At 54.3% G+C, this 21,311-nt stretch overlaps 1 protein-coding gene across 4 annotated transcripts in view; it reads right to left on the bottom strand.

The window, feature by feature from the left end:
- FBLN1 (fibulin 1) overlaps positions 1-21,099 on the bottom strand; it is a 95,523-nt gene extending 74,424 nt beyond the window's left edge. For all 4 annotated transcript variants that reach the window (XM_032140129.2, XM_032140131.2, XM_032140130.2 and 1 more), the window contains exons 1-2: positions 20,943-21,099; positions 4,957-5,062 (exon numbers count right to left, since the gene is read on the bottom strand). In XM_032140129.2, the coding sequence (XP_031996020.1) occupies positions 4,957-5,062; positions 20,943-21,021 (185 nt within the window). In that variant the 5' untranslated portion in view covers positions 21,022-21,099. The remainder of the gene's footprint in view (positions 1-4,956; positions 5,063-20,942) is intronic.
- Between the last annotated feature and the right edge of the window lie 212 nt (positions 21,100-21,311).

The following is a 21,311-nucleotide window of genomic DNA, read 5'->3' as shown; positions in this document are numbered from 1 at the left end:
ATGCTCTTCCCACTTTCCATACTGCCCACGCCCCATTCAGGTCCTGGCACAGTGAGGCCAACCCCACAGCTCTAAAATTATAAACCCGCCATGAGCAGAAGCCCCTATGCCTCCCTGTTTCCCCCACGGCACATCCTGCCTTCCTACAAACCATCAGACGGACTTATTACTTCCTTTGCATTCTGCATCCCCTGTGGAATGCCACCTCCACGAGGCCAGGGGACTTCGCATATTTCGTTCACCGACTTATCCCCACTCACCAGAAAGGAGCCTGGCACCTAGCAGGCCCTCAGTGAGATTTGCAAAATAAAGACGGGGTTAGAGAAATGCTGGGCTGGAAAATGTCAGCTTGGGACCTGCTTTAAGTTTCACTGGATGTGTCCAAATTCCTCCAAAAGATGCTGAAGGACATGTGGGTTTAATCTAATCCAAGGTTTTAGGTGGATTTAGATCTGGATCCCAAAGAATGTCGGGCCTTGGTGGAGACCTAGAGTCAACATGATACATGATGGGAAAACATCAAAGCTGCCATCTTCTGACCACCCCAAACATGTCCTTGTTGAAGCTGCAGGCTGCTTAACCCCTGCTTGGCTAGAGCCCATGAAATGAGAGGTTGGCCTCTCCCTGCAGTCCTCTCTGAGCCTCTCACCCACTCAGGGAGCTGACATCCCCTCCTTTGGGCCCTGTGGACCCTCAGGGCCTCACACCCTCCACTCCTGCCAGGAGGGCTGGCCTGGGCTTGCCTGCCTGCCCATGGCTTTCATCCTGTCTCTTCCTGAGCATCAAGAACCAATAAAGATTTGTTGAATGAACAAAAACTGATTTTACTTCAGCTGGTGAGCCTCACAGAAAGCCACTTCAAAAGAAGAGAATTTGGCTGGGCGCAGTGGCTCATGCCTGTAATCTCAGCATGTTGGGAGGCTGAGGCGTCGGATTACTTGAGGCCAGGAGTTCGAGACCAGCCTGGCCAACATGGTGAAACCCCCGTCTCTACTAAAAATACCAAAATTAGCCAGTCATGGTGGCAGGCACCTGTAATCGTAGCTACTCAGGAAGCTGAGGCAGGAGAATCGCTTGAACCCAGGAAGCAGAGGTTGCAGCAAGCCGAGATTGTGCCATTGCACTCCAGCCTGGGCAACAGGACCAGACTCCATCTCAAAAAAAAAAAAAAAAAGAACTGACTAACACAATAGACAAACCAGGTGGTCAGTGACCCCTGTTTCTTGCATCTTTCAAATTAAGAGGTTTCTTGTAAATCAGATTTGATTTCTGATGTGCCGTATCCCTTCCCCGCCTTCATTAAAAATGAAAATCTGTACAAAACTCATTAGAAAATCCCTTCATTAGCATCACTGCGCTGCTGGCCACGCCCCACACCCACAGCCCTTGCCTCACCCAGACAGGAGCTGTGACCTCCCCAGGTTGGGGAGGCTGGGGCGGGGTCCTGCTCACCCGAGGATCCCCACAGCCGCACCAGTGCCTGCCTCCTGAACCCTTATGTGGGCTCCGTCTCACTGTGAGCTGGAGCCCAGGCTTAGCCTCTGATTGGCACAGGCTGCGTGGGGTTTGGACCCCAATGAGAACAGGGTAAAGGGGAAGCACGCAGGAAGGGCTGGAGGGCAGCGGACAGCACCTGGGGCCACAGGGCAGTGACGCAGGCAGAGCCGGACAGCTCAGTAGCTCACTTGAGGGGCAGCCTGGGACAGGTATGTGGCCCCTGGCCTGTGTGTCCACTGGGATGAGTCAATGGGCCTCCTGGGGCCTAAGTGACACAATGGGCCAGTCACTTGCATCTGGTAACCCTGGAGCGGTGTCCTGGGCATTGAGCCACATGTTTCAGGGACACTGTCATATGGAAACTCACGATACCCAGGAGTCTGGACTTGAACCCGCACTTAAAGAGAGAAGGAATGCCCTCTCAGCCATTCTGATGGTATTTCTTACATTTCAGGAAATCTAATGTATGTCTGAAATTTCTAAGAGGGCAATGTGTTTGTCCTCTGGGACTCAATGGAGATTAGGATAACCCCAAAATTGGCCGGGCACAGTGGCTCATACCCATAATCCCAGCACTTTAGGAAGCCGAGGCAGGAGGATCACCTGAGGTCAGGAGTTTGAGACCAGCCTGGCCAACACGGTGAAACTCTGTCTCTACTAAAAATACAAAAATTAGCCTGGTGTGGTAGTGCGTGCCTGTACTCGAGAGGCTGAGGCAGGAGAATCGCTTGAACCTAGGAGGCGGAGGTTGCAGTGAGCCAAGGTCAACATACTGCACTCCAGCCTGGGCAACAGAGCAAGACTCTGTTTCAAAAAATAAAGAAAAAAGATAACTCCAAAATTTATCAAAGAAATTAGTGAGCAGAAGTCAGTAATACATTTGATAGTGACTAAAATCCCCATTCACAAGCAAGGCCCAGAGAGCTGCTGAATCTGCGGCCTCAGTTCCTCTGCCTGCACGGTGAGGGGTTACATGGGCTGATGCCTCACTTTCTTTTATTTCAATAAGTATTAATAGTAGTGGCTCCCTATTATGGGCTAAATTGTGTCTTCCCAAAATCCATCTGGTGAAGTCCTAACCCCCAGTATCTCAAAACGTGACTCTATTTGGAGACAGCGACTTTAAATCACTGTAAAAAGTGATAGGGTTAAATCAGGTCGATAGGGCAGGCTCTAATCCAATAGGACTGGTGTCCTTCAAGGAAGCGGTAAGCAGGACACAGACACACACAGAGGGAAGGCCGTGTGAGGACACAGGGAGAAGAGGGCATCTACAGGCCCAGGAGAGGGGCCTCAGAAGGAGCCCACCCTGCCGACACCTCGATCTCAGACTTCTGGCCTCCGGAACTATGAGGAGCCGGGGGTTGAGCCGCCCTGCCCCTTATACTCTGCTCTGGCAGTCCTAGAAAACCAATACGTTGCCACGGTCTGGCTTTGTGGTGCTGGTTTCATAGGTGATCTCTGATTTTTTTCTTTTGACGGTGGGGGCACGGAGTCTCACTCTGTCGCCTAGGCTGGAGTACAATGAACGGTCTCAGCTCACTGCAACCTCCGCTTCCCGGGTTCAAGCGATTCTCCTGTCTCAGCCTCCCGAGTAGCTGAGATCACAGACGCCCGCCACCTCAACCAGCTAATTTTTATATTTTTAGTAGAGACGGGGTTTCACCATGTTGGTCAGGAACTCCTGACATCAAGTGATCCACCCGCCTTGGTCTCCCAAAGTGCTGGGATTACAGGGGTGAGCCAGCGTGCCCGGGTGATCTCTGATCATTATAACAACCCCGAAAAGGAGGTATCATGGTGCCTTTGAGCTGGCTCAGGTCACCCAGCCAGAAACCCAACCAGGTTGGTCCACCTCCCCAGTCCTTGTCCTTCCTGGGGCTAGGCTGGCTGCTGTTCATGGAGACGGTACACAGAATGCTTGGCACTGATCACCCAGCCTCATTGCAGAAAGGCCAGCGGCCCCTCTGACACTTCCAGCACTTCCTGCACCCCCTGCAAGCCAGGATCACGGCTCCCACTCATCAGATGCCCCATAAATCCTGACTGCATGCTCTCCCAGTCAATACAAACCATGAGAGTCTCCTGTTTTCCTTTGTTTGGTCTATAATGCTTTTGACTTTTCAAGAATTTCCTCCATCGGGATCTATGTTCTTCATCACTGCTGGAAGGCAGCAGCCCATGCACACCCCAGCACAACCACAAATCTCTGGGATGAGGCGGGTGAGCCGTCCCTGTACATTCCTTCCATGACAGCTCTCCACCCCGTGTCCCTGGCTCTAAGCGTCATGGCCGCTTAGACTCGGACTTGAGGCAGAGAGAACAAACGGATAGCAAATGCTGGCTGCTTCCACATCCTCGCCTCCCGGACACGTACCGAGTTCAGATCCTCATGTCATTGCTTACCAGCTGGGCACCTGGGGAAAGCCTGGTCTCCTGCTCTGTCAAATGGGTTCATAACAAGGTTCAATGAGATAATGCACATCAAAGGCTCCACATAAAGTAGGCGCTCCGCACGGGCATTCTGGGGTCTTCACTATTATTTTTATGATGATGATCACCATGACCTAATCTCATCATTTATTCTTTTTTTTTTTTTGAGTTAGAGTTTGGCTCTTCTTGCCCAGACTGAAGTGCAGTGGAGCGATCTCAGCTCACTGCAACCTCTGCCTCCCAGGTTCAAGCAATTCTCTGGCCTCAGCCTCCCAAGTAGCAGGGATTACAGGCGCGTGCCACCATGCCCAGCTAATTTTTTTTGTATTTTTAGTAGAGATGGGGTTTCACCGTGTTGGCCAGGCTGGTCTCGGACTCCTGATCTCAGGTGATCCACCCACCTCAGCCTCCCAAAGTGCTGGGATTACAGGCGTGAGCCACCGCGCCCGGCTTCTCATCATTTATTCTAAGCTTACACAGTCTCAGAATTTTCAGAGAGCTGGAGTCAATGTGGGGAGAGAAGAATAAAAACAGTCGATCCAGATGTTGGCTACTGCAGAAGGTGAAAAACCGGCTGGTGAAACGCTTCACTCTACACCGGCTCATCGGCATTTTTGGGGTCTGTAGGTGGTCCGTGTTTCTGTTCGCAAGGCTCTTTAGTCACATCATCTCCTCTGCTCCCCCACAACTGTCCCCCTTTTTTTTAAAAGAGAAAACTGACTTGCCCACAGCTGCCCAGCTGTGGCAGAGCAGCTGCAAGCCCAGATCTTCTTGCTGCCAGCCAAGTGAAAGAGACAGATACCCCAATAATCACAGAGTGGCACAGGAAGGGTGAGCCAAGGCCCGGTGTCAGGCAGGTGCCAGGAAGGAGGCAGGAGTCACCCACTGCAGCACCCGCAGCCTGGATGGATCCGGGCCTGGGTGTCCAGCCTCTCCCAAGAGGTCTGGCACACACTGTCCCTTCCTCTCCCACTTTTCTCTAAAGGAACATTGTTCCAGTGAAACAGTGGCCACTGGCAAACGTACCTGCATTCTTTGGATTCCGTAGCATATGGCAGCGAGCAGTCCTTCTGATGAGTGGCCATCCGGTGTCCATCCGCACAGCAGGCCTCCAGGAGGACATCCGCATCCACTGCGCAGGGAAGAGAACAAGCTGAGAGGTGGCTCACCACTCAACGGGTGGAGGGCCCTCCCAGATGCACCACCAGGACACGCATGTCCTTCTATCTTGACTACGGCATCAGGCTGAGGGCACATCCCTTAGTCACTCTGCAAACCAGTACTGAAAACCCCACCAGGCCCCAGCTGGGAGTCCACACCCCACTCCTTCCTAGAAGAAAGACCTGAATCCTCCCCCATCTGAATCCAACTAGGACAGGGCTGCGGCTCAGCCCCTGAGATCCAAGCACACATGGATCCCTGCTCCAGCCACACGCTGGAGATGCTGATACGGTCCCTGTCCAGACACGGTCCCTGCCTTCACAGTCCAGTGGGCAAGAAAGACAGCCCCTGATGACAGAGGCACGGCCACGCTGCCGGCCAGCCCAGCCCAGCAGGTCAGGGAACAGCCGACATGACTCTTTCCAGAGGAGAGACTGCAAAGAGGGAGGGGGTTCAAAATGCAACGAGCTGAGTCAAGTAAGAAGGAAAAAAAAATATTTCTTTTTTTTTTTTTTCTGAGACAGAATCTCTGTCGCCCAGGCTGGAGTACAGTGGCATGATCTCAGCTCACTGCAACCTCCACCTCCCAGGTTCAAGTGATTCTCTTGCCTCAGCCTCCTGAGTAGCTGGGATTACAGGTGCCCACCACCACGCCTGGCTAATTTTTTGTATTTTTAGTAGAGACGGGGTTTCACCATGTTGGCCAGGCTGGTCTGGAACTCCTGACCTTGCGTGATCGGCTGGCCATGGCATCCCAAAGTGCTGGGATTGCAGGAGTGAGCCACCGCACCCAGCCTAAAAACCACCATTTCTAGACCAGCTTCTGTGACCCACATCCGTGTTTTCTCCTTTAATCTTGGGAGCAAAGGGATAGGAAGGGAGACATAAGCCTCAAGCTACAGATGAGGAAACCGAGGCTGGTGATGGTTTCTGCCCTTGACTTACCACAAGACCACCTCTTCTACAGAAACGGGGACCTGTGAGAAGTCTGGTGAGGACAGGACTGGCAAAGCAGAGAGCACAGGTTCAGGAGTAACAGCAGCCTGGCCATCTCATCTCCCACTCGCAAAAAGGGCAGATGAAAGGGTCACGCTCCAAGCAGCCGGCCCACGCCCTCAGAGCCAGGCCACAGCCCAAATGAGCTGGGCACACAGGCCCTTGTGCCCCATGCCGCAGCCCAGGCTACAGCCCCAGTGGGCACCCTCCTAGCCCTTCAGCTCATGGAAGGGAGACGACCCCATTGTGCCCCGAGGGAGGAGCGGCCGGGTGCCAGGTGCCCACATACTTGGCCCTCATTCTAAAGGACTCAAATGCCAGAAAGCATTAGCAGGACAGCCCCAGCTGCTGGGCAGAAGGTCACCTCTTGGCAGGATGCTACAAAACTGGGCTTTAAGAAGCATCACTTTTCCTTCCTAATGGCTTTCCAGCCCCTAGAGGGTAAATCCCACTGGGCTTGGCAGCGTTTCCACACACACAACTGTGGATGCTCTGCCTGAATGCATTCTTATTCCAGGCTGGGCCCTCGGGGTGGCCCAGAAGGAGGCTGCTGTCTGCTGGGTGAGGCAGTGCCTTGCTAAACCCCCCTATCGGTCATCAGCCACCGTAAGCACTTCTAGACTATGCGGCCTTCAGATGCTCCATCCCGTTCTCAGCAGGGGAGGAGGAGAAACTTCCAGAAACATTCCAGAATGGATAAGGTCAGTGCACAAATGAGCTAGGGCTCAGCCAGGCCATTCCACAAAGCCAGGAGGAGGGGGTCTCACCTAGAACCATGTCCCCCAGTGACACATTCTGGGCTTTCCCTTTTCCCCAGGGCTTCCAGGAAACTCAGAGCTGCTTTCTGCAGTGCAAGGTAGACCCACCCTTCTGACTCTCACCCGGCTCCCCCAGGCTGGCAGGAGGAGTCCTGCAGTGCCGTGGGTAAGGGTGAAGGTTCGTCCCACAGCAAAGCCCCACAGTTTCCAGCAGCCTGACCACTCAGCCCCTCTCCCACCTCAGGTGTCCCCTCTCTAACGATGCTGTTCGGTGAATGTGAGATTCACCAGAGCCAGAGCTAACGTCAAATTGTCTGGAGTTGCAGGCCTCCCAGCACCAAAGGAAAAGTCATCAGGAGTGACAGCCACATTATCATGGGGATAACCTTGAATGTTCCCATTCATTCATTCATTCATTCTTGCTCTAATTCATTAAGAAAAGGAAAAGCACTCACTAAGCCAAGGACCTTATCTGTTACAGACGAGACAGGCTGTGGTGCACTCGTGGATGAACACAATGTGATCCAGCCATGTGGCCTGACAGCGAGGCTGCTCTCCCCTGTGCAGCCAAGCCCGGTTCCCATCTGTCCCCAGACCCCCTTCACCCCTTCGGCAGCCAACCCCGGTTCCCATGTCTGTCCCCACACTCCCTTCACCCCTTCTCTGGCCAGGCCCACTCAGCCCCTACCTGCAGTTTCACCCTCGTGTCTTCCGCAGCCCGTCTCCTATCCTAGCCCACCTTCCGTGCCCTGTCACCCTCTCCTGGCCGCCTGCCTGCCCACCCTGCATGGTTCGGGTGCCCCTCTGCTCCCATATCACCCCGTGCCTGGCGCATGTCTCCCCATCCTCCAGAGCCCTGCCTGCCTGCCTTACCCTCATAGCCACAAATGTCTTGAGGGCAGGCTCTGTCTCCTGTCCTTGTATACCCCCGGCATCCATGCCAGTATGTGGCAGCTACAGAGTTGAGTAGAAACAGTGTAAGCTTTGGAGCCAAACAGCCTTTGGTTCCAATCCCAGCTCCAGCACTTTCTTGCTCTCTCACCCTGGGCAGGCAGTGTCGCCTCTCTGAACCACAGCTTCCCCAGTGGGAAAACAGGGCTTGCACTATCTTCCCAGGGTTGCTGAGAAGAGGGATGCACTTTATAAAGTTCCAAGCACACAGAAAGTTCTCTGTAAACAGTGGCAGGAGGATTAAACCATCAAAGGGGATTGACTTATCGCGGCTCATAAGAAATGGGGGAGACAGCCGGGTGCTGGTGTGCGGAATCCCCCGCAGGTGAGCTGTGGCCCCAGAGCCTCCTTCGGACTCTGAGAAAGGAAAACACAGGGAAGGGCAGGCTCCCATGGCCCTAGGAATTTTGCACCCAGAGCTGCAGAAACAGTTTGGAAATGCTTCCTGCTGGGGAGTCTGGGTACTGTGAACCTCACTCTCGGCAGGACAAACGTGAAGTCCTTCGGTCTTCCAGAAACTCAGAAGGCAGCTCCCATGTTCTGAGCAGCCCCAGAGCTGAACTCTGCAAAGCAGGGCTGTCTGGGGGCTGTACCCGAGGGGAGCTGAGCTCACCCCATCATTAGCCAAGGGAGAGCTCCTGCACAGCCCCATCAGGGAGTCCACGAAGAGCCGAGCAGGGACCACGGCCAGGCTGGATGGCGACGAGGCAGAGGCATGGGGAGGGGACCCAAGAAGTGGGACGATCATCCTCACTGTAACACTCACCAATCAATTGCCAGGCCCTGACCCACAAGGGCCTACAGACAAGGTCCCTCTCATACACCGGTTCTCACCCCTCAACCCCTTCCATTCATTCTGCTATCATCCTGCCTGGGCTCCAAATGGAATTAAGAACAGAGGAAGGTGAAAAGCGTCAAGTCACCAGTGACATGAACATACATGTTAAGGTGTCCCTGTTCCCACCCAGGCTGTGCTGCTCCCACAGCAAACTAGTGTGCGACCAGCTCCTCACAGGGCTCAGTGGACACTGGAGGCCCCCACGCCCTCCTGCCCACTATTCTCACCCACGGCTCCTGGGCCCCGGGTTCTGGCATCAGGCTCAGTCCTGGCAGCCTCCAACACTGTTCTTTCTTGCTCCTCCTGAATTAAAACCTCCTTCGGGGCCAGGGATGGTGTCTTCCTCCTCTCACTGTCCATGTCGCACCTGCCCACGCCTAGCACAAACGTCATGGCTCAGTAAGCACCAGTTAAACAGAGCCAGGGCAAGGGGCCCGATCTGCAAGACCACTCTTGACATGCAGAGGCTGCTGGGGCAAGATCCTCTGCCCCCACAAACAAGCCTCCTCCTCCTCCATCATCCCAGGAGGCGGAGGCAGTGACCCCCAGGAAATCCCGAGGGGCTGGAGCCCACCCACATAAAATACGGGGCTGGTTAGAATTTCCGCAAGAGCCAGGGATGAGCTAGGGGTGGGGGAGTGGCTGAGGCTACAGAACTGCCAGTTTCTTGGCCTTGGAGATGTGCCTCGATTTCCCTGATGGGCTCAGCACTGGTCACCTCCCACCCATTAGAGGAAAACTGAGCTTCAGGGAGAAGAGGGGCCTGGCATCATGGCTCCAGATGCCAACAAAAGTACTATCTGCAGCAGGTTAAAGATGTGTGTAGCCCACACAAGAAAAGGTGTGTCATTAACTTGGGTTCCAAAACAAGGGCACCGACCTCTTTACAAGCTCTCCTTGGGACAGGGCAGGAACAGGCTCCCTGAAGCACAAAACCAACTCCGCTCCCACCCCTCAGACACATCCTTTCCAAGACACATTCTAATTAGAAAAGAAAAAAAGTTGTTTTTGTCAGCCCTTTTAAATAAACAAGCTTGGCTAGGTGCGGTGGCTCACGCCTGTAATCCCAGCAGGTCGAGGCAGGCGGATCATGAGGTCAGGAGTTCGAGACCAGCCTAACCAACATGGTGAAACCCTGACTCTACTAAAAATACAAAAATTAGCCAGGCGTGGTGGCGCACGCCTGTAATCCCAGCTACTTAGGAGGCTGAGGCAGAAGAATCGCTTGAACCTGGGAGGCAGAGGTTGCAGTGAGCCAAGATCATGCCACTGCACTCCAGCCTGGGCGACAGTGCAAGACTCCGTCTCAAAATAAAATAAAATAAACAAGCTTTATTCTGGTTACGAAAATCAAGAAAGGCCAGTAAGGCAGGTACGGTGGCCCAGGACAAGAGTACCTGTGAGGTCCCTAGAAGAGTTAAATTTGTAGGGAATTTGTCAGAGACAGGAGGTAAAAGGATGGGTGCCACAGGCTGGGGGAGAGAGGATGGGGAGTTAGTATTTAACAGTTTGGGAATATGAAAAGTTCTGGAGATGGAGGGTGGTGATGATTGTACAATAATGTGACTGTATTTAATACCATTGGACCGTACACTTAGAAATGGTTAAAATGGGCCGGGTGCGGTGGCTCACGCCTGTAATCCCAGCTACAATTAGCCGGGTTTGGTGGGGTGAGCTTGCAATCCCAGCTACTCAGGAGGCTGAGAGGCAGGAGAATCACTAGAACCTGAGAAGTAAAGGTTGCAGTGAGCAGGGATCATGCCACTGCATTCTAGCCTGGGCGACAGAGTGAGACTACATCTCAAAAAAAAAAAAAAAAAAGGAAATGGTTAAAATGGCAAATCCTATGTGATGCATATTTTACCACAATAAAAAGTACATTTTTTAAGCAAAATAATTTAGTGTTTGTTGGTCATAACATCCTGCATTAGGAAAGCAATGTTTTGCCCATTGACTTACTTGCCTTCTTCAATCAATGTTGTTTTCATGCAGTAATCTGAACAGTGTCAAGCGAATTAATTTAGTAGATTGTATTTCAGAATGTTCTGTACAGCAGTTCGACAGTGTATGCAATGGTTTACATGGCAAGCTATGAAACTTCAAATGAGACTTAAAATGTTCAGTAAAAAATAGATTGCAACTTTGCAACCAAAATAAAGATGACTTAACAACTTTAAAAGAACAACAACAAAAAAAAGGCCAGGCATGGTGGCTCAAGCCTATGATCCCAGCACTTTGGAAGGCAGAGGTGGGAGGATCGCTTGAGCCCAGGAGTTCAAGATTGCAGTGGGCCATTACTGCACCACTGCACTCCAGCCTGGGGGACGGGGGAGACCCCGTCTCAAAACAAACAAAAAACTAAAAACAAAAGAACACCCTGAGGATCACAGCTCCCCCGTGCGTCCTGTGAGGTGGGGCGATGGGGGTGGGCAAGGGCCTGGGGTCCAGCCCCACCCTGGCTGTGCTCCCGCATCCCTGCAGGCACTTCCAGTTGCTCATTTGCCTGGGGATCGGGTCACCTGTGGATATCCAAACACCGGGTGTCCTGAGCTTCACTGCCCATCACACAGGCTGCGGACCATCTGAGGCCCACAGAGGCACCTCCCACCTCACTCTCCTACCCACCTGCTCATCAAGTCCCACCCCATGTGGTGACTTCTCAGTGCCTTCCCAGGACCCTCGGCCAGGCTGGGGTGGGGGCAAAAAGGGGATGGGGGCTAATAGATCCCCCATGCCAACTCCACGCCTCATGGGTACCAAGACTTCTGCGGGGGTCGACAGCATCCAACCAACTGCCTGATCAGTCAGACCCCCCAGCTTCAGAAGGGTGTCAAATCAAGGCCATTTGTACACAAGCCCTAGGGCAGCTGAGCAGCCCTGGAACACTGTGAGTCAGGAGGGTAACGCGGGCCAACCGAAGCCACGCCTGCTTCTTCCATCCCAGACCACCAACAGTTGTGAGCAGCTCTGAGATCCAAAAATTACCTCTGACCAGTCCCACACTGGACACCCACCCAAGCAGAACAGGCACTCGCTGGTAACTCGACACCCCGTCACTGGGCTGTGGGGGATCAAGAGAGAAGCAGGGCCTCAGGGGACCTGGAATCTTCTCTCCCAGACCATTTCCTGTTGTTTCGGAGGAGTTTCAATCAACCAGTCTCAATCTGACCCCTGCATCTGACCATGTGAGTTAGATCCAAAGCATAATATTAGATATAAGCCAACAGCAAACTCTCGCAAAATCTTGTTAACCTTCAACTCAAATGTTCCCAGGGAAGGCAACACTGCGGGTTAAAACTGCTCAGCCTTGAATCCGGCTCCCTCCCTTACTAAGACTCAGGGAGCCTCACGTCCTTCATCTGTAAAAATGGGGGAAGAGGCTGTGGCTCACGTGTGTAATCCCAGCACTTTGGGAGGCTGAAGTGGGCAGACATCACTTCAGGCCAGGAGTTCGAGACCAGCCTGGCCACATGGTGAAACCCAGTCTCCACTAAAAATACAAAAATTAGCTGGGCATGGTGGCAGGTGCCTGAAATCCCAGCTACTCAGGAGGCTGAGGTGAGAGAATCACTTGAACCCGGGAGGCAGAGGTTGCAGTGAGCCAAGATTGTGCCACTGCACTCCATCCTCGGTGACAGAGTGAGACTGTCTCAAAAAAAAAAAAAAAAAAAAAGCCGGGCATGGTGGCTCATGCCTGTAATCCCAGCACTTTGAGAGGCCGAGGTGTGTGGATCACCTGAAGTTGGGAGTTTGAGACCAGCCTGACCAACATGGAGAAACCCTAAAAACCCTAAAAATACAAAATTAGCCAGGCGTGTGACATATGCCTGTAATCCCAGCTACTCGGGAGGTTGAGGCAGGAGAATCACTTGAACCCGGGAGGCCGAGGTTGCAGTGAGCTGAGATCGTGCCATTGCACTCCAGCCTGGGCAACAAGAGCGAAACTCCATCTCAAAAAAAAACCATGGGGGAAGATTGATGAGATAATCCAGGAAAAGTGCTTACATCAGCACACTGACCACAGGAAAAAACAGAAGCTTCAAAATTACACAAAAGGAAAAGTTATCACACCAGGATTGGGAGAACATTCTTTTTCAAAGGAACCACACACTCCTCCAGGCTGACACGGTGCCCGATGGCCAACACGCCACCACGTCCACCACCTCTCTTCAGGAGAGAGACATGCCTGCCAGAGTAACTGTGCAGATGGATAGAGCTGGCTCAGTTCACAGGCCTCAGATACCGTTTGTTGCCTGGGACAGCTGCTAAAACTAAATTTTTTCCAGGTGAGTTAAACCTCCATAAAGATTATGGTGTAGATCAGCAGCATGCCCCATGTTCCAAGGCATGCAGAGAAACACAGGTCACATGGCCTACGGGGACCATGCCCTGGACACCGGGAAGGATATGGCCACGTGCTCTTTCTAAGACTACAGATGGGCAGAGATTCTATACCACTCCTTGGGTGGAAGCTTCCAGAATGTCAGCCTGCTAACTGTAAACATCACAGAAGCTTCGGGCAACGCCTGATCCCATTCCCGGCAGCCTGTGAGCCACAAGGATCTTAATTCCCAGGTTGCTGATCAAGCAGACTGTCACTGAGGGGAGACTGGGGGCTGGGAACCTGGAGGCCTGGAGTCTGCTTCTGATCTCATGGTTGAGAGTTTTCCCACCTGGAGCAAGTCTGGGCCTCAGTTTTTTCATTTATAAACTGAATGGAGGATTTGGCCTGCAGTTAAGAGCAGGCTTCCCAAATCCCACCCTGTGTACAGGCATTGCTTTGGCAAAATTTCCACTGGGTTGCAACAAAATAGGGTGAAAGCAAAGCAGGACCCAGGGACCTCTACAAAGGCAGCCCGATTCCATCTACAATGCTGTCTTTTATTGTGAGACCGTGTCCTTCCAAAATCTGGGGCATTAAAATGTCCCCTACCTCTGTGAAGTGGCGACGATATGAGATGGTGGTTGATTGAGTGTCTGTTTTTTATTTTAATATCCTCATCGGGCAAACAAGGATATTTTAAGTTGGCAAAGCTCCGTGAATAGCTGGGGATGAAGTAAGGGCATGTGATCAGAAGCCAGCCTCAATTTCCTTGATTTCCTTTGCTCAAGCTCAAAAACTCAGAGGCCGCTGAGGGCGTCAGGAGTTCTGAAAAGTGAATGGGAGCTTGAGGCTTTGTCCCGTGTGCCTCCTGGACTCACCACCCAAAAGGATCATACCCCCGCCCCACCTGCCCCACAGCATTGTCTAAAGCTACAGCAAAGAGTTGGAGTGGCCTCCGTGGTGTCCAGAACCAAGGAACCGAAAGGCCTAAAATGCAATGAGATGTCAACCACAGAGACCCTGATGGAAAGTTCCAACGAAACAGGACTGGGCGACTCCACCCAACCCCCACCTGTGCCCTGCCCCTCCCGAGTAGCTGGGATTACAGGCACCCACCACCACGCCCAGCTAATTTGTTGTATTTTCAGTAGAGACGGAGTTTCACTATGTTGTCTGGGAAGCCAGCAGGGGTCTAGCCAGATTGGCCTATGTCCCTACATCCCTTACAGGTCCAGGATGAGGACAGGAGGAAGCAGGGCAAACTTGAGCCTGCTCTTAGGGCTCCTGGCCCCATCCCCAACACAAGACCCGCCTGCGTCCACTGCTGAGCCTGTTCCCTGCATCTGTCACAGAGATGACAGGGGTCTTGGATGGTGAACCAGCCGGGAGGAGGCAGCAAGAGAGAAGGAGCAGAAGGCACCTCTCTGGGAAGGTGAGAAGCATTCTCCCCGCAGCTCCCTCCAGGCAGCTCTGGCCCAGGCAGCAACTTCCTACATCAGCCCAGTGCACCCAGGGGCATCCTCATCCTTCTGCAACATCCTCCCTGCTCCAAGGGCCTCCTGGGCTTCCAGGACGCATCTCCCCGTGTTCCTCTCGCTCCTCTGGCCACCTGTCATGCATCCTCTGCACCTGGCATTTGGAACCTGGAGCTTCACAGGCTGGAGGGTCCCAGGACGCTTGCTCTCCTTAGGCCAGCTTGTTCATGCCACACCAGCTCAAAGGTCCCTTCCTCCAGGAAGTCCTCCCTAACTACCACCAATGCACACACATATGCACATACACACGCATGCACATGGGACAAATATGTTTTCTTTCTTGCATGGTCTCTTTGTACCCTGAGCTTCCCAGCACTTAGCACAAATAATTAACTCTGTACTTAGTGCCACGAGGCTGAGCCAGACACTGTCTCATTCTGCCTCCTGCCCCCATGCCTGCCCTGAGCAGTCATTCAATAAATGTCCGTGAATGAATGAACGCACAAATGATCTCACGTGATCCTAGCTCTTCTATGAAACGGGGGCAAAGAGAGAATCACCAAGTTGCCCGAGGCCATGCAGCCTCTGCAGAGGCAGGCTTCAGATCCAGCTCTGACTCCAAAGCTCATACACACCCCACCATCACACTCCAAAGGTAACAGGCTTCCCCGCTGAACTACACTTAAAGATTCAAGTCTTCTAAAGGTACGTGAGGCTGGCTGGGCGCGGTGGCTCACGCCTGTAATGCCAGCACTTTGGGAGGCCAAGGTGAGCAGATCAAGAGGTCAGGAGTTAGAGACCACCCTGGCCAGCATAGTGAAACCCCGTCTCTACTAAAAATACAAAAAATTAGCCGGGCGTGGTGGCGGGCGCCTGTAATCCCAGCTACTCGGGAGGCTGAGGCAGGAGGATTGCTTGAATCTGGGAGGCAGAGGTTGCAGTGAGCCAAGATCGCGCCCGTGACAGTGCGAGACTCCATCTCAGAAAAAAAAAAGATACATGAGGCTGTCCAGTGTGCTGGTGAGGGGTATGACGTCAGGGCCAAGCTGCCCAAGTTCGAGTCCTGCTGCTGCCACTTAGCAGCTGTGCACCCACGGGCTTGCTACCTGGACTCTCTGGGCCTCCATGTCCCCTCATTGATGAGGGGGACAATGACAGCATGTCCTTTGCAGGGCTAGGGTGAGGGTATATCTAGGTAACACAGGTGAACTGGGGCAGGGGTGGGGCAGGAAGGTGCTCGAGTCCCCATGCTGTGGGGAGACCATGCTGGGTGCACAGGCGTTGGGTTTCCATCCTCAACCCACCACACGCATCAGTGACTCTCAGAAATGGCACCGTGCAGGTCCACAGAGGAGCTGTAGGCCAAAAAAGAAGCCAGGCTTCATATCTAGGTAGCAAAACTCACAGGACCTTTTCACTCCAGTGGGTAACAGGATCCAAATGGAAAAGCAGGGCCAGGCGCGGTGGCTCACGCCTGTAATCCCAACACTTTGGGAGGCCAAGACGGGTGGATCACTTGAGGTCAGGAGTTCGAGACCAGTCTGGCCAACATGGTGAAACTCCATCTCTACTAAAAATACAAAGATTAAGGCCGGGCGCGGTGGCTCACGCTTGTAATCCCAGCACTTTGGGAGGCCGAGGCGGGCAGATCACGAGGTCAGGAGATCGAGACCACAGTGAAACCCCGTCTCTACTAAAAATACAAAAAAGTAGCCGGGCGTGGTGGCGGGCGCCTGTAGTCCCAGCTACTCGGAGAGGCTGAGGCAGGAGAATGGCGTGAACCCAGGAGGTGGAGCTTGCAGTGAGCCGAGATCGCGCCACTGCACTCCAGCCTGGGTGACAGAGCGAGACTCCGTCTCAAAAAAAAAAAAAAATACAAAAATTAGCCGGGTGTGGTGGCGCATGCCTGTAGTCCCAGCTACTCAGGAGACTGAGGCAGGAGAATGGTTTGAATCCAGGAGGTGGAGGTTGCAGTGAGCCGAGATCGCACCAGTGCCCTCCAGCCTGGCCGGCAGAGTGAGACCTCGTCTCAAAAATAATAATAAAAAAATAAAAATAGGTTCAAAACAACACTGGATCACCTATTTCATAGGGCTGCTGAGAAGATGATATTCGTTACTAAATGTAAAGCATTTCACCTATAATAATTACCCAGAGGACACTCACACCTTATAGTGAAGGAAACAGAGGCAGAGAGTTTGTGGGTGTCATCAAGATCTCTCTGGGAACTTTCAGAATTGGGACCAACACACAGCTTCCTAACCCCCTTCTAATGTTGGCTCCGCACAGTGTAGTAACCCGCGAAAAACCTGTAGGCAGCTTGGGCGACAGGCGCCCCGCTCCCTCCCACCCCAGCCTCTAGTTAGGACCACTGTGGGGTTAAAGGAGGTGGGGCCCAGCCCAGCTCTATGCCCAGCGCCAGCCCCGCTCCTCACTGGGTGACTTGTGGCAGATGACTTAGCCAGCCCTGAGCTCCCCTCTAGCCTGAGGGGGTCTCCGATCCCAGGGAAGTTGACACAGTGGTTCCCCCCTCCCACCCTGTTTAGTTATGGGGCCACATGTGAGATCATTACAAGGAAACTGGAACCATATGGGGCCTACAAAAGGATTCATTCATCAAATTGTTATGATTTGCTATTCTGCAAAAGGAAAATCTTACTGTATAAAATATGCTGGCAAAATAACTATATGCCCGCTTAGAACTGTTCTAATAAACTTCACCTGGAAGGCGGCCCTGCCCAGGTGCCCAGTGCTCAGCGCCCGGCCTTAAAGTCTCACCAGGTCGGGGAAGCTGCTGGAGAAATCTCTAGACAGCACAGTCTTCCCCAGTGGTGAGGAGGCGGTGGAACTGGAAGGAGATGGAAGGAACTGGTGGAACTGGAAGGGGGTAGAAGGAGGGGGTTCCCTGGAAGTCTCGTGTTTTCTCTTCCTTCCAGGTATTTGGCCCTGCCATTTCCCCTGCCAGGAACAGCCTTTCCCCCATCCTCCCAGCCCTACCCACAGACTTAGCCACTGCCTTTTCCTCCTTAGGTTCCCAGTTTGCATGCCGCTTCCTCCGGGAAGTCTTCTCTGACTCTGCCAGTTAGGGCTCCGTTCATTTTTCTGGATCTCCTAGTTGCATGGGGGGGAAAAACCAGGTCTCTCTCCTTTCCTGCCACGTCCACAAGACATAGAGCAGTGTCTGGCACTGAGCTGTCCCTTAGTGAAAGACTGACTGAACGGCTAAGAATACCACCTTTCCTGACACGGGTTTGGCACTGACGACTACCAGTCCTATAGCCCCATGGGGCTTCCTCAGCGCCTGGCTGGGAAATTCAGTAGTAGTAGAACGTTCAGAGGCATCTTGGGGAAAACGATTCTGGGGTGTTGGCAGAATCGCGCTCTTCCCGCGCTCCCCTCACATCAAGCCCCATCTCCTCCAAGGAGCCTCCAGGGAGCCCCCAAGGGCTGAGAAGGCTCCTGGTGCCAACACTTCCTAGGGAAGGGGACAACAGGAATAATAGCTAATACTAATAATAGAGCTGCCGGCCAGCGCGGTGGCTCACACCTGTAATCCCAGCACTTTGGGAGGCCGAAGTAGGTGGATCACCTGAGGTCAGGAGTTCGAGACCAGCCTGGCCAAGATGGTGAAACCCCATCTCTACTAAAATACAAAAATTAGCTGGGCGTGCTGGGCGCCTGTAATCCCAGCTGCTGGGGAGGCTGAGACAGGAGAATCGCTTGAACTCGGGAGGCGGAGGTTGCAGTGAGTCGAGATCATGCCATTGCACTCCAGCCTGGGCGACAAGAGCGAAACTCCGTCTCAAAAATAAAATAAAATAATAATAATAATAATAGAGCTGCCATGGTAGACACTATCCTATGTTCTCTCTCTTAATCCTCAAGACAACCTAAGTAGGTTTTTGTTCCCTTCATTTTATAAATGAGAAAACCACCAAACCATCTCATGGCTTTTTCTGATGGAAACTGATTTCTGGTCTCACAAGGCCCGTGGAGCCCTCCAGGACCTGAAGATGAGTCAGCTGCGTGCCCCCACTCCTGCCCCACACACCTAACAGGGGTGGCAAATGCAGCCCTGAGTTGGGGGGCCCAGGAGCGGGGCGTGAGCCAGAGCTGTGGGTGCTACAGGAGAGGCCCCAGCGCTGACCCCCATGGCACAGAGTCTCATCTTCATGCATTCAGTGCCCTGGCCCCCACCTCCTGACTGGGAAACTTCCAGGAGTGGCGGCACAGACCACATGTTTTCAAGCCAAGTCCTCCCTGGCCTTTGTTCTCCCTCCCAACTCTCTTTTAATCGGTCGGAAACGCTGCCCGGCTGCAGCCAGAGGCCAAGAAAGCCTTGGAGAAAACACAATCGTCTTTTCCTAACACCTCCTCCTCTCCACTCCCTCCCACCCAGCTCTCAGTAAAGCCCAACGGGACGGACAGACACAGGACAGTCAGGCGGCTCCTCTCGGCCCTTTGGCAAGAAAGATCAGCGCCCTTCTCCATTTAAGTGGCCGTCGCCGAAGGAGTTTCTGCAGATCAGCTAACAGGCTCACCATCTGTGGCCCCACAGCTCTCCGGGAGCAGGGGCGGTGCCACTTGTGGGGCCTCACAGCTGCAGATAGGGGCCAGGCAGTCTTCAAAAGCCCCTTCCCAAACCGTACCAAATTAAACCTGTTGAAACTCAAACAGACTTCTCTCGAAAACAAACAAAAGGCCCACAGGACATCCAGCTGCTTTTATCGAAGTGTGCAATTAGGAGGCTTTTTTAAACCCTTCCACTTACAAACTTCTCTGTGGAGAAGGGTCAACGGCGCAGTGAGCCACTCCGGGCCCGCAAGTCCTGCGATGTTCATTCAGTCACACGCGCACAGGGAGAAATTGTTCGCAAACCATAGACAGAAAAGAACAGTGAGAGGGAATGCAGAGACTCCCGGGCCGGGGAGAGTTTTACCACACCTTCTCTCAGGCCCTCAGCTTCCTCATCTATACAACTGGGGTCTCTGAGCCTCCTTCCTTTTCTAACAGGAGTCTCGGATGTCTCATCCACCCACCACCCAGGGCCCCTCTGGGTTTTCCCTCCAGCTGGCAGCCACCCAGCCGCCTGCTGCTTGCTGGAACGCCCTCTTCCCGCGCTCCCCTTACATCAAGCTCCATCTCTTCTAAAGAGCCTCCAGGGAGCCCCCAGGGGCTGCGAAGGCTCCTGGTGCCAACACTGAGCTCTGCGCCTCCCCACACCGTCTCCAACCCCAGGAGGTGCCCAGGCCGTGCCCAGCACCGCCTGAACAATCAGAGCTCCACAGGGCTCTGCTGCAGGGAGCCAGTCACGAACGCTCTGTAGAGCTCAGCTCCCGGCCTCCCCTCCCCCTCCAGCCCCCCTGAACCCCCTTACTGGAATCCCCCAGTGAGCATTAGTTGGGACAAGTGACCTTTTGACTAACAAAGGCGGTCACCAGAGGTTAAAAAGAACTCAACTAAACCAAGGATTAAGACTCGATTCCGAGGGTGGTCTGAGGGCACTCCCCTGGACCTGGGCCACTGGAGAAACAAAGACGCCAGGAGTGCCGGGCCTGGCTAGTGGCTCTGAGAAGCCATGGGTCAGCAGAGAGGTCACAAGTCATAGCTCTGCCGCCCAGCAGCTGCTCTGATCAGAGGACCTCGTGGTGGTCCCCCCAGGGACCAGGCCTTGAGGGTTAGGGGGGAAAAAAGCGCAGGCTGGGTGGGCACTGTACCGGAGCCGTCAGTCCCAGAGTTGGGGCCTAAGGTCTGGGCCATCGATCAGATCTGCTATTGGAAAACTCCATCCCCCTTGCCATTGGTGGAAGTGACCAGTCCCCAGTCCCCGCTGAGCACCGAGCCCGGCAGAACCACTGCCTTGGGCCCTCTGTCCCAGGAGGGAGGCAGGGAGGAGGTGGCCAGGTCCGAATCCCCTCCATCCTCCCAGCTATGGCCCCAAAAACCTCCAGGCTGCTCCCTGGCTTTCTCATTTCTCCCTCTCCAGCCCCTATCCCAGCACCGCTAGTGTCTCCTGGGGAAATGACTGCTTCCCACCCTCCAGGCTCAATTTTCACATCCGCAAGCTGGGTACAACAGCCCCTACCTGGGGGTGGAGGCGGGAAGCGGTGAGGAAAGAGCCGAGGGCGCTTCCAGCGCCAAGTGCAAGGCGCCCTGGGCTCGGTAACCCCCAGCCAGCGTCCCCCAGCCCAGCCAGCGCCCCTGAACCCCCAGGGCCCGGGGTAGGGCCCCCGGAGCCGGCTGGATTTGCTAGGACTGGGGTAGGAGGGTGTGTTTGAGAGGGGGGGAATCCGGTTTTGAAACAAGTCCCCAGGCCGCGGAGGAGATGAGGACCAGAGCTGGCCGTGGGGGAAGGGGGGCGTCGCCGGGGCCTCGGCGGTGACAGTCCGGGGGCGCCGCGCAGGGCAGCGCACGGACTCCGAGTCCCCGTGGTTCCGAAACTCGCAGGGAGCGCGAGGCCGAGGGGGTCGGGACCCTAAGCGAGGGCGGCGGACCCGGGACGCCCCTACCTCCGGCCGCCAGCAGCGCAAGGCCGCCGAGCAGCAGCAGCGGAAGCGGGACCCGGCGCGACGGCGCGGCGCGCTCCATGGGCGGCGGGCGACGGGCGGCGGGCGGCGGCGGACAAAGGCGCGGGCTCCACGCTCCGGCCGAGCCTCGGCAGCCAACGCTAGGCCAGGGCCGCGCCGTTCAATTATCCCGCCCGGGAGGAGGGCGCGGCGGAGGCGGGGCCGCGGGTCGCTTGGTCCTCCCTCCCCGGCGCCCCCTGCCGCGGCTCTCCGGGACCCTCCCTCCCCGCACCCCGGCTGCGAGGGACGCGCGCCCACGGATGGGGGCGAGGGCCTGGACCCCAGACTTCTCCGGAGGGGGCACAGAGGGGG

Source organism: Hylobates moloch, unplaced genomic scaffold (genome assembly GCF_009828535.3).
Source record: "Hylobates moloch isolate HMO894 unplaced genomic scaffold, HMol_V3 SCAFFOLD_19, whole genome shotgun sequence".
Taxonomy (NCBI): domain Eukaryota; kingdom Metazoa; phylum Chordata; class Mammalia; order Primates; family Hylobatidae; genus Hylobates; species Hylobates moloch.
This window is presented reverse-complemented; position numbering and strand designations above follow the sequence as displayed.